General features: G+C 37.6%; 1 protein-coding gene across 1 annotated transcript in view; it reads right to left on the reverse strand.

The window, feature by feature from the left end:
• The window catches only part of ACAP2 (ArfGAP with coiled-coil, ankyrin repeat and PH domains 2), a 169,736-nt gene that overhangs the window by 94,832 nt on the left and 60,693 nt on the right, over positions 1-14,211 (reverse strand). Inside the window, exons 3-4 of the mRNA XM_026455656.2 lie at positions 4,667-4,786; positions 3,780-3,833 (exon numbers count right to left, since the gene is read on the reverse strand). Of these exons, the coding sequence (XP_026311441.1) occupies positions 3,780-3,833; positions 4,667-4,786 (174 nt within the window). The remainder of the gene's footprint in view (positions 1-3,779; positions 3,834-4,666; positions 4,787-14,211) is intronic.

The following is a 14,211-nucleotide window of genomic DNA, read 5'->3' on the forward strand; positions in this document are numbered from 1 at the left end:
GTCTCACTGTGTCTCAGGCTGCAGTACCGTGGTGCGATCATAGCTCACTGTGACCCCAACTTCCTAGGCTCAAGTGATCCTCACACCTCAGCCTCCTGAGTAGCTGGGACTACAGACGTGAGCTACCACATCCAGCTAATTTTTCGATTTCTTGTAGACACCAAGTTTCACCATGTTGCCCAGGCTGGTCTCTAATGGGGCTCAAGCAATCAAACCACCTCAGCCTCCCAAAGTGCTGGGATTACAGGTATGAGCCACCACGCCCAGCCTACAGAGGAGGAATGTGAATCTCAGAAAAATTAAATGACTTCCCTAAAAGGAGAATTATGTAACTACCGGGAGTATACCAGTAAACAAGGTAAGTGTTATCCCTAGCCATAGTCTAATTAAAGTGAAGTATAACAGGGCTATGATGAGGGAAGAACTTTTGCCACAAAGATAGGAATTCTAGTTCAAGTGACACAAGTCATTCCTACTGAAAAAAATTTAAAGTATTGGTTACAAAACAACAAAAAGGCCAGATAGAATAGATGGTCTATTAACTACAAAAAGAAGAAAATTAAAAGAAAGTAAACCAAGGACTCACAATTTCATTTTTATATCTATTAAAAGGAAAATTTCTGAGATGCTGTCAAAAAGAATAAGAGAATAAAATACACAGTGGACTTCTGGGTATAGTGTCAGACAAAAAGTTCTTCTTGTATAGAAACATGTATGTAAACACAAACAAGCTGACCAACATGCAGCCTCTAGACCTCCAAGCAGACGGACAAAGAGTGATTTTCTCTTAGTACACAAATTATCTTTTTAAAGCAACGAGTTTTATAGTCAACAGAGAGTATGAGGTTTCTCAAGTATAAGGAATAGCAAAAAAAAAAAAAAAAAAAAAAAGAGGGAGGAAGGGAGGCAGAGGAAGGGAGGAAGGGAGCAGAGAGAAAGAAAAGTGGGAAGAGTGGAATCTGCATAGGTTTCAGGAGTGTAGGTGCACATTAAGGTTAAGAGCACTGGTATTAAAAAGACCAATCTCAGCTGGGTGCAATGGCTGACGTCTGTAATCCCAGCACTTTGGGAGGCCAAGGCAGGTGGATCATAAGGTCAAGAGATCGAGACCATCCTGGCCAACACATGTTGAAGCCCCAACTCTACTAAAAATACAAAAAATTAGCTGGGCATGGTGGCGGCGCCTGTAGTCCCAGCTACTCCAGAGGCTGAGGCAGAAGAATCCCTTGAACCCAGGAGGCACAGCTTGCAGTAAGCCAAGATCGCGCCGCTGCACTCCAGCCTGTCAACAGAGCGAGACTCCGTCTCAAAACAAAACAAAACAAAACAAAGACCAATCTCTATTCCTCCAAAGGAAACAATACATATATACTTGCTCCAAGGCCAGGTGCAGTGGCTCACACCTGTAATCCCAACACTTTGGAAGGCCAAGGCGGGTGGATCACGTTAGGCCAGGAGTTTGAGACCAGCCTGGCCAACATGCCAAAACCCCGTCTCTACTAAAAGTACAAAAATTAGCCAGGCATGGTGGTGCATGCCTGTAGCCCCAGCAACTTGGGAGGCTGAAGCACGAGAATCACCTGAACCCGGGAGGCGGAGGCTGCATTGAGCCGAGATCGCCTGGGAGACACAGCCAGACTCTGTCTCAAAAAAAAAAAAAAAATTATTTGCCAAAAGTTTATCTTAATCATAATTTTCACATATAAAACCGTAACAAAGAGCAAGGTATTATTATATAAAGAAATAGCATAAGATTTACTGCTTTAAGGAGAGGAATATTTCAAAGGAGAATAAATTATAGAGAAAACATTTAGTCTATTATGTCAACTTAAAGTCAATCACTTATATCAAAAAGAAAAAAAAACTTTCTTACTAAATTACATTTGGTTTAAAGAGAAATCAAATATACCAAACACTGCCATCTAAATTCAACAGAAGGCAAAAAGAAAACTATTATGTGGTCAAATTAGTGTCAAATACTAGAATAAAACCACAAAACTCTGAGAAGAAAACGTAAGGGTAAATCTTTATGACCTTGAATTTGGCAATGAATTCCCTTACACATAACACCAAAAACACACACAACAAAAGACAAAGTAGATAAACTGAACTTCAGACTTCATCAAAACTAAAAACTTCTGTGTGTCAAAGGATATTTTCATGAAAGTAAAAAAGAAAACCTACAAAATGAGAGGAAATATCTGTATAACATATACTGATAAGGGCTTAATATCCAAACTATGTAAAACAAGTATAAGTCAACAACAACAACAACAACAAAGCCCAATTAAATAACTGACAAAGGGACTGGGTGCAGTGGCTCACACCTGTAATCCCAGTGCTTTGGAGGCTGAGGCGGGAGGATGGCTTGAGCCCAGGAGTTGAGGACTAGCCTGGGCAAAAGAACAAGACCTCATCTCTATCAAAAAAAAAAAAAATTAGCCTGGCATGGTGGCACACATCTGTAGTCCTAGCTAACTGGGAGGCTACAGCAGGAGGATCACTTAAGCCTAGGAGTTCCAGGCTGTAGTGAGGTATGACTGTGCCACTGTACTCCAGTCTGGGTGATGGAGTGAGACCCTATCTCTAAATAAATAAAGGACTTCAATAAACAACAATGCTAACAATGACAGAAGATACACAAGAAACCAGTAAGCACATAAAAGATACTCAACTGCATGAGTCATTAGGGAAATGCAAATCAAAACTACAATGAGATACCACTTCACACCTACTAGGATGGTTATAGTTTTTTTAAAAAAATTGAAAATAACAAGTGATGACAACAATGTGGAGAACTTGGAACACTCAAACACTAGTGGTGGAAATGTAAAATGGTACAGTCTCTGTAGAAAACAGTTTGGCAGTTTCTCAAAAAGTTAAACATAGAATTACCATATGACCCAGTAATTCTACACCTAGGTACATGCCCAAAAGAACTGAAAACAGTCACTCAAGCAGATGCTTGTACGTGTCAATATTGGTATAGCTAAAATTTGAAATGTAATTAAAATAAACATTGTCATATTACTTCATCCTAAATATGCTAACCAACAAAAAAATTAAGAAAATCAAATTAAGAACCAAAAACAAGCAGACTTTATGAAGATTATAAGTATTGATATTCTTAGTACAGACAGTGGCTAATAAATTTTAAAGCACTGATTAAATAATTATACAACAGCCATATCAGTTAAGCTTTTTTAAAAATATAAGAAACATACAGCTTATAAGCTGTGATTTTTGCAGTAAACTTTCATAAACTTTGTAAAGGAATTTTGTACATTCCCAAAGTAGTATATATCCCTCATTCTTGAAGGATAAATGCCCACAAATCTTAAATGCACATATAGCACTCTTTAATACTGGTAATTGTTTAGATAAAGGGGATATATTGGTAAGTATCTAAAAAGAAATAGCTACATTTAAAATGACTTTTTTGCTTCTTTATTCTTAAATACATGCTTAAAAATTTTTTAAACCACAACTTAAAGGGAAAAAAATTTAACTTTTGGGGGTATGTTATTCAATGATATTAAGTTCACTATATTAGAATGGAAAATGATACTCTTATTCTCTTCTTTCACACGCACATGCGCGCACACACACTCACACACAAATACACACACAGTGTACATTTTAGATTCACCCAACTAAAAAGCTGATGACGAATCAAAGCCATGTGATTCACTTTTAGTCATTTCATAAAACACTGCAACTCAAGAAAAATAGTAAAATGTTAATACGGTCATAGTTAACTCCTACTTACTGACACTTACTGTGTGAAAATTTATCATTTCTTGAAGACTGTCGGAAAACTTGGTCAAACTTGTCTATGAGAAAGAAATCAAAAGAAAACCAAATCATTTAAGAGCCATTTAAATAGGTCACAAAAATGTGACCTCAGTATTTCTGACAGATCAAGTTACACTGTAAACAGTAACATTTATTTCCAGGGACAATCTCACTACCTCATAGGTACACTCTGCAGAGGTCAAGTCTACATGTGGTAACAAATAAAACCCTAAAAATGTGAAAGAATTAGTACTGCCCCTTCAATGGTATTATGCTACCAATGGAAATGGCAAATATAAACCTAAGGTAAAACTGTTTTGAGTGTATCAAGATGACCCATGTAGGCATCTAGGACCAAATAATCATCAAACTACAATCATTTCTTCACCAGTTATTATTTCTCATGAGAGAAATGTTAACACCACACAGTATACCAAGGGATCTAAGGTAACCCGGCATAAGCTGGCTAACCAGCACCTATACAGCCCCTCACACACAGAGTTAGACACTACACTCAGGTTAATGCCCTCTGAGTGCCCCTAGAAGCAGCTACTAGTAGGCACGATCTTGATCTCCCTGCTCAGGCCCTCTGACAGGTGCTTCAGCTCACCTAGCAGCAAGTAAACTTAGTAAACTAAACAAAATCATAAGAAACTAGGTGAGAAGAGCCATGCTAGATAATGCACAATGCAAATAAACCATCAACTTCTATCGTAGAAAACAGAATTATACAAGACAGCACCAAGGGGTGATCACTTTTCTACTTCTAAGTATCACCATAACTATAAATAAGGTAGATGAATGCACAATTCTTTAATGTCTTATTGCTTTTTTTTTTTTCATTTTTAACTGTAATTTCAGTAATACTAACCTCAACTACAGCATCGTTACTAGAATACTGAGCCAGGTCTCGAATCCCATTCATGAACTGTTTATTTGCAACACAAAAGGCTTTTCCAGTATCAATCATTGCAATACAAAGCTTCACAAGCTGAAAAAGAAAAAAATATTCATCAGGTTGAAGATAATTTTACAAATTACTTAGCTGAACAAGTGCTGGCAGTAACTATATGAGGTGACCTAGTTAAGTTCAATTTGTTAAACACAAAACAGACTAATTGAAAAGTATTCTTTTTTCCTTTGGCTTATACAGTAAATCCATAGCAGAGTTGTACCAAAGAAGCTGACCTTTTAGGATCCATAGGTTGTGTGATAACAATAACAGAAGTATGTTGGAGGAAAGGTAAGTAAACTAGCATGATAGCTTACCGATCATTTCAGTGTTAGGCTATCAAAGCAGATGTAACTAGCATGATAGCTTACCGATCATTTCAGTGTTAGGCTATCAAAGCAGATGTAACTAGCATGATAGCTTACCGATCATTTCAGTGTTAGGCTATCAAAGCAGATGTAACTAGCATGATAGCTTACCGATCATTTCAGTGCTAGGCTATCAAAGCAGATGTAACTAGCATGATAGCTTACCGATCATTTCAGTGCTAGGCTATCAAAGCAGATGTAACTAGCATGACAGCTTACCGATCATTTCAGTGTTAGGCTACCAAAGCAGATGTAACTAGCATGATAGCTTACCGATCATTTCAGTGTTAGGCTATCAAAGCAGATGTAACTAGCATGATGGCTTACCGATCATTTCAGTGTTAGGCTATCAAAGCAGATGTCTAAAGTGATCGATTAACCATGTACTCAAAAAACAATTTCTCCAATACCCATTGTTCCAGGCATCGCCAACACCCTACGCCTTCGCACTGGGCTCTTCTCTTTATCTTTCTCTTTCTCTCTCTCCCTTCCTTCTTTTCGTTCCCTTTATCCCTCCATCTCCCTGTTCTTCCATTCCTTCCTTCCTTCTTTCTCTCCTTTCTTTCAGGCACAGAACTGTTTTTTTTACCAAAATCTTGGATAAATGTCAAATATTAAAAAACAGATGAAAGTGAAACTGTTCTAGACAAAGGAGAGAAAAGTACTGAGGGGATGGAAAGGGGGGTCACCAAGAAGAGGATAAAGAGCCAAGAAGAACTTTAGAAAACTCCTGAAGGATCTCAAGAGTATAAATTAAAACTGCTGCCCTAAGACCTAGGGGAACAGAAATTGAAAGCATAATCTCTGCTCTCAAAAACTTAATTCTATAATTCTAACAAGTAGATAAATTCTATAGAGCACAAACACAACTACTATGACAAAACTATGCATGAAAGAAAAAAGGAAGACCATCTAACCAGGGCTGTGGGGACCAGGGCAAGATTCCTAGAAAAGGCAACAGAAGATATTGCTATAGTCTGACGGGCTTTTGATTTATCAGTGTGCATCCAAGAGGGGAGGTATATAATATGTAGCATGTCCCAAAAAGAATTCGTGTGAGAGGAAGCATTATTATACGACCAACGTTCCACAAAACCCACCGTGAGAAATGCTGGCACCGATGTCTTTTAAATCGTTTGCTATTTATAATATAAAATAAAATATCTTGCCAGAAAAATTCTAAAGTTCATATGGAGTAACCGCTATGCAATAAGAGCAAAAAAAAAAATATTTGAAGAAGAGTAATAAGGTAGGAACATTAGTACTATATGACATTAAAATATATTATAAAAGGAAAGTAAATAAAAGTCTGGTAGTAAATGCAAATAGACAAACTGATAATGTAACAGAATACAGTCAAAAAAACAGATACAAATATGCCATATTTGATTAAAGTAATATTCCAGCCAGTGGGGGAAAAGTTATCTGATAAATGATATTAGGGACACTGGATAGTCAACTGAAGGTGATAAAAAAAGAAATTAAATTGTATTACAGACCCCCAAGTTAATTACAGATAAAGATTTAAACATAAAAACAAAATCAGAAATCAAAGAGAAAACAGGTTTTTCTTTTTTTTCAATAATCTCCAAGTGGGAAGTCTGAGGGGATGCAAAGCTCAAATACTATGCAAAAAAAAACCTGATCGATCCAATTATATAAGACATTCCTATAAGGAAAAAACAGACACAGTCCAAAGAAACAACATAGGAAAACAATATTAAGATAAATCACAAAGGACAAATTTCCCTAAGAAATGGTATATAAATTATTTTGAAAATCCAACTGTTCACTAGAAAAAATGGGTAACATACATGCAGAGATAATTATCCCCCCCAAAAAAAGAAATACATGTGTCTTAAACGCATGAAAAGATATTCATTGTTACTCATAATTAAAGAAACAGAAATTACTTTTTTTTTTTTTTTTTTTACTAACGGCAAAGATCAAAGTTTGATAACATGCTGTTTTAAAGAGGGTAGGTATGGGGAAATAGTCACTCTCACGCACCCTTGTTGGTAGGAGTGTAAATTGGTACAATATCTACAGAAGGCAGTTTAGCAAGAGCTATCAAAATTTAAAACATACATACCTTCTAACTTTGCAATTTCACTTTTTAAAATGTATTATACAACTATATTTTACAGATAGCCATATGACACATGTAAAGTTATTCACTGCAGTCACAGTAAAATATTGGTAGCAAGCTAAGTGTCCGTCAGTGGACAGCCAAATAAATTACGATATATCCCTTCAAGGTAACACAATTCAACCATTTTTTTAAAATGAGACAGCTCTATAATAACAAATAACATCCATGATATATTAAGAGAAAAATCAAAATGTAGAACAGTGCTAAAATTTTTGTTGAAATGGGGAGAGTCATTTGTATTGAAGAGTACAAATACTTTTTATATGGGTAGAAAATTTTGTGAAAAGGCCAGGCACAGTGGTTCACACCTGTAATCCCAGAACTCTGGGAGGCCAAGGTGGGCAGATCACTCAAGGTCAGGAGTTCAAGATCAGCCTGGCCAACATGGCAAAACCCCATCTCTATTAAAAATACAAAAATTAGCCAGGCATAGTGGTGCGCACCTGTAGTCCCAGCTAGGCGGGAGTCTGAGGCAGGAGAATTGCCTGAACCCGGGAGGTGGAGTGAGCTGAGATCATGCCACTGTACTCCAGTCTCAGTGACAGAGCAAGGCTGTCTCAAAAAAAAGAGAGAATTGTGCAAGGGCACAAGAGAAACTAGTTCAGTGCATTCCTCCAGGAAAGAGATTAGAAAATGACTGATTTTCACTGGGTACACACTTTTTTACCTTCAAATTGTGTACTACGTAGGTCGTATTATGCAACAAATTAAATTAAAAAATAATTAAAAGTTTCCATAAAAACAAAGAGAGACAGGTTAATAGTAAAACATATGGTAAAAAACATGAGGTTCGCAGCTAAGTCTGCTTAGGTTCAACCTACTGTTAAACATCTAAGTGAGCCTGAGTGACCTTAACCTCAACAAATTTCCATTTCTTCTTCTGTATCATACGTAACAATGGTACCAAACCATATATGGTTACTAAAAAAAAAGAGTAAGATAATGCACATAAAGATTCTTAGCACAGGCCAGTGGCTCACGCCTGTAACCCCAACACTTTGGTAGGCCAAGATGGGAGGATCTCTCCAGGCCAGGCATTCGAGACCAGCCTGGTCAACATGGCAAGACCCTATCTCTGTCTTTAAAAAAAAAAAAAGATTCTTAGCAAAAACTGTTACTGGAACATGGTAATTATTCAATAGAGATTTGTGCTTCCTTGTTAGAGGGGGAGGTTTTCTTATTGTTGCTTGCTTTTGTTTTGTTTTACTAAGAAACAAACTTATTTTAAAAATAAATAAATAAATAAACTTTATCAATTTAAGGTAGAGGTGGCAGAGAAGGGAAAGGAGAGAGATGCTAAAGCAAAGTCCTGAGGAGGTAGGGGGCTTGCAAATGCATAGAAAAAGGGATGCTTTTATCATTCAAAGAAGCAGAAAAACTAAAATGGTAAGAACAGATCCTGTTAAACTTCTAGATTAGGAGCAAGAAATAAAGGCATTTCCCACCAAGCAGAAGAAGAGACAAGGTCATCTGCTAAGAATGAAGAACAATGTGGCAAATCTTGAGGTCTTGAAGAGCCACTAACAGTAACAAGAAAGGAACCTGACTGGGTTTGGGGGAAACTGCTTTATATCAAGAATTCCAGGAATGTGTAGCACCATCAGTTGGTTTCACCAAACAGTTGTGTAACTTCCCCTGTAGGGTTTTGTAGGCCAGATATGGGACAAATAATATAGATGGTTAGACTTAAAATAGTGGAGAATTCTGCAGAGGAGGTGTTACGGAAGGGACATGAAAGTCTCTGAAGAGAAATAATGATGTAATAAAATTAAGAGTACTCTGAAAGGGATCATAGCAGCATTATTCACAACAGCCAAAAAAGAGAAACAACTCAAATGTCCATCAACTGATGAATGGAGAAACAAAATGAGGTACATCCATGCAATGATGCATTATCCGGCTATAAAAACAAAGAACTGATATATGCTATAACACGGAAGAATCTTAAAAACATTATGCTGAGAGAAAGGAGCTATTCACATAAGACCAAATATTGTATTATTCCATTTATTTGAAATGTTCAGAAAAGGCACCATGCCAGAGACAGAAAGTAGATTCTGTTGCCAGAAGAGAGAGGGAGAGGAGAATAGAGAGTGAATGCTAATAGATACAGGGTTTCTTTCTGGGGTGAAAAATACTTTGGAATTAGATAGTGGTGATGGTTGTACAACACTGGGACTATACTAAAAACCATGAATCACACACTTTGAAACAGTGGATTTTATGTTAGGTTAATTTTATCTCAACTTTTTTTAATTACAAAAAAGAGGAATACATTGAAGTGTATTTAAAAACTATCTGAGCAGCCATAAAAAAGAATGAGTTCACATCCTTTGCAGACACATGGATGAAGCTGGAAACCATCATTCTCAGCAAACTAACACAGGAACAGAAAACCAAACACCGCACGTTCTCACTCATAAGTAGGAGTTGAACAATGAGAAAACATGGACACAGGGAGGGGAACATCACACAGCAGGGTCTTTCGGGGGCGGAGCAAGAGGAGGGAGAGCATTAGGACAAATGCATGTGGGACTTAAAACCTAGATGATGGGTTGATAGGTGCAGCAAACCACCATGGCACATGTATACCTGTGTTACAAACCTGCACATTCTGCACATGTATCCCAGAACTTAAAGTAAAATTAAAGAAAAAAAAAAGTGATCTGAAATATCACAAGTGGATAGTGAAAGACCAGAGATAGGGCTGAAGAACAGAAGCAGTAATGAGGCTGAGAACTGGAAGGACTGGAGACTCAAGTCAGAAAGTAGGACACCAGCATTCCAGATTTCAAAGATTAGAACCCTGGGTGATGAGGCACAGAACATAGCCATGAAATAGGTATCAGAAGTGGAACAGTGGTCACTATCACAGGAGTTACAGAGAAAAGGAAATTGTCATATAGCAGAACCACATATACACTGCGGCTATCCAGGAGGAAGGATGGGCTTGGCAATGAAGAGGCAAGGAGGCAGAAAGAGAGAAGACTGAGATTTTGCCAGCTGTCAAAATACTTGTTAGATGATGCTGATAAACGAGATTATAACTGAATATAAACCTACAAAGAGGGAAGATTTTTACCTACAAGATTAATCTAAATCAAGTCCATCTAAATTATCAAACTAATATCCCTAATTCATTCAACAACTTTTTACTAAGCAATTACTATGTCATAGACACTTTGCCAGATGATAGGAATACAAACAACTTATCTGCTGACTGAGTAACATACTCTCCGATTCTTGTTTTTTCATGTGCAAATTAGGGATATCCACTTTGCAATATTGCTATAATGGTAAGAAATAATATAAGTAAAACATAGGACTTTGCATACACTAAGTATACAAAACAAATGAGGGTTTTTTCTTTTTCTTTGGAAACGGGGTCTTGCTCCGTCACCCAGGCTGGAGTGCAGTGGCGCATGCACGCACGCACGCCACCACTCCAGGGGCACTATACCCAGCCAATTTTTGTATTTTTAGTAGAGTCAGGATTTCACCATGTTAGTCAGGCTGGTCTCGAACTCCTGACCTCAAGTGCTTCGCCTGCCTCAGCCTCCCAAAGTGCTGGGATTACAGGTGTGAGCCACCACTCCGGGCCAGTTTTTTTCCTTTCTAAAGACAGTCTGTCTTCAAGGAGCTAACAGTCTGTTGAAGAGACAGCATCATTGTTTACTTAGAATTTACCACATGCCAAGAACTGTGCTAAGTACTTTACATGTTATTATCTCACTTTAGTTTCATAATAACCCTATGAAATAGACACTCTTATTTTCCCCATTTTGGAGAGAAGAAACTGAGGCACAGAAAGGTTGAAGAGCTTGTCCAAGGCCATATTGCTAGTAAATGAGAGAGCCAGACTCAAACCCAGCAGCAGCTCCAGGCTTTGTGTTCTTAATACCAGGCTATGCTGCCCACCCAAAATTACAATATGATAACAGCTTAAATCAAAGTACATGCACGAAATAATGCAACAGAAGAAAAAGAGCCAACACTTGGTAGTACTTGGCTGAGATTTAAAGAGTATCTGCTCAATGGGGAACAAGCATGCCAGTGAGACAATGCAACACATGCAGAAATTAAGTCTAGATGGCAACAACAATGCACTATGATGCTGTCAATGACAGAACACCAGGAAGAATGGATCAATAATTGAACTCAGTAGAGCAACGCCACTCATAAAGCATTATTCACCAGAAAGAATGGAACTACTGGTGGCATACATTATAGGCAAAGCCAACAAGCTAGTTTAACCTGTCCCTGGCATGATTTACAATGACACTATAGGTGGAATTTGCCCCACACAAAGCTATGCAATCATTGACCTAGACTTGGAGCAACCCCTCCACCACCCCCATTAGTCCTTCAATGCCACTACCTTCAATAACAACCATTTCCTCCTCTCAGCCTCTCTTCTCTATGCCAGCTCCCCATAGTTTCTAAAATAAAAATAATAGTTAATAGATTAACAATTTGAGCTAGGCATGGTGGCTCATGCCTGTAATCCCAGCACTTTAGGAGGCCAAGGCAGGCAGATCACCTGAGGTTAGGAGTTCGAGGTCAGCCTGGCCAATATGGTGAAACCCTGTCTCTACTAAAAATACCAAAAAATTAGCCAGGCGTGGTAGCGTGGTCCTGTAATCCCAGCTACTCAGGAGGCTAAGGCCGAAGAATTGCTTCAGCCTGGAAGGTGGAGGCTGCAATGAGCCGAGATCACACCACTACACTCCAACCTGGGTGACACAGCAAGACTCCATTTCAAAAAAAAATTTTTTTAATTTAAAAAAAATAATAATAATTTGGGAGAGGTACAGAAACCAGAGAAATATAAAAGTAACTATGGAACCTCGGTGGAAGAGAAAATAGGTGGTATTTTTTAAGCTGTCAAGTTTCCATGTGTCCTTAGTAGACAGACTCTAGAATGGGCTTATAGTTCTTAGTACTGAATGTCAATACTTCAATAACTTGTTTTAGATTTGAATCTTTTGGTTTCAAGATTCTAGCAGTGTGCCCTACCCCAAGTGAATAATACAAAGGAAAAAAGAATTCACTCATAACATCAAAATAATCAGCAAAAACAGTGTCAGTGGATTCTATCTGTTTAGGTATTTTAAACTCTGAGGTGTCCCACCAGTGTTTCATATGATTTACATGCAGTTCTACCTTATTACATTACTCTTATTTCATGTATATTATATGTAATAATATATGTATTATTTTTGTATATATAAGTAATAAGATATCCTTCTTATACCACTCTGTGATTCTTTAAAAGGCCTTGCTCCTCTACATACTCTCTCATAAATCTTCCATAAAATCAAAATTATATTTTCTGTTTTCTACCTTAAGAGTTTAAAATTGTTTCAAAGAGTACTTGAAAATAAATGTAATGCCTCAGGGTAAAAAAAAATAAAATAAAAGAGTAATAAAAAGCCAGACATGTAATTTTTAAGTGGAAAACGAAGGAAGGCATTTTCAAATATCCTTATCCAAAAGTAAAACATTAATGTTTGCAAAGACTTGCCCGGAGGCTAGCTAGCATTCCTCAGAACATCTCCCAGTGGTGTGTGCTCCCCCAGCACAGATCCTGAGGCGCAGGGTGCACAAGAACAGCACTGAACTGATCATACAGACAGAGGGGGCCGGGTGCGGTGGCTCATGCCTGTAACCCCAGCACTTTGGGAGGCCAAGGCGGGCGGATTGCCTGAGTAGGAGTTTGAGACCAGCCTGGGCAACACAGTGAAATCCCGTCTCTACTAAAACACAAAAAATTAGCCAGGCACAGCAGAATGAGCCTATAGTCCCAGCTACTAGGGAGGCTGAGGCAGGAGAAGTGCTTGAACCTGGGAGGTGGAGGTTGCAGTGAGCTGAGATCGTGCCACTGCACTCCAGCCTGGGTGACAGAGCAAGATTCTGTTCCCCTCCAAAAAAAGAAAAAGGGTTCTAACACTGGTCATGCCTCTTCTACTCTGTGATTTGAAGCAAGTCCCCGTCACTTCCTTGGACTTTGCTATCCTCATCTATAAAATGGGAATAATAACACTTGTCCTACCTACACTACAGGATTATTGTAAAAATTAAAAAGATACTACATATTACAGGCCTTTAAAAATTATAGAGTACTATACAAAAATAACTTACCTCTAAACATCTAAAATTTTGACGTAATTTGTTTACATATAGAACTAATGCTATTTTATAGTTTCTAGACTATTTATATGATATAAAGATGTGTGTTTCATGGTTTCAAAACATTCGAAAACCTTCAGCTTAATGTATTTTATATCCTTGCTACTCAAAGTGTGGCCCATGGGCCAACAGTATGGACGTCACCTGGAATCCGGTTACAAACACAAAATCTCAGGTATCTCCAACTACTGAAGCAGAATCTGTTTTTTCACAAGATGAGATCCCCAAAGGATACCTATGCAAAGTTTAGGTTTGAGAAGCACTACGTTACACAGCAATGCCATTTATAATAATCATTAAACTAGAAAATTATTTCCAGAAAAGGTATTTCAAATATATACATCTGATTTATCTCCAGAAACTTAAAGAGAAACATTTTAATGAGGAGTGGCTTCAGAAGAAGTACATCTAAACAAATGGATCAGAAGCTGTCTTCTCATTCTACTACTTCTGCCTACTATATAGCAAACAATGTTTCTTGGACAGACACCAAAAAAATCATCAATAATATAGATGGAGGAAATCAATGTACATTTATCCTTCCACAAAATATGACCATACCGATTACTAAGTATATTTTAAGCATTTCTGGCATTAGCTTAAAAATTGAATTAATATTTTAAATTGTATTTATATTTGAACATGGTCACACCCAAATTTATACAATGGTCAGGTTATATATGAAATCCATTAAGCAACAAAAAAGAAAGATGTTTTTGGTAGAAAATACAGAAAAAGCTTCCCTTTTTTTTTTT

The sequence above is a fragment of the Piliocolobus tephrosceles genome, chromosome 2, assembly GCF_002776525.5.
Source record: "Piliocolobus tephrosceles isolate RC106 chromosome 2, ASM277652v3, whole genome shotgun sequence".
In the NCBI taxonomy this organism is placed as follows: Eukaryota; Metazoa; Chordata; class Mammalia; order Primates; family Cercopithecidae; genus Piliocolobus; species Piliocolobus tephrosceles.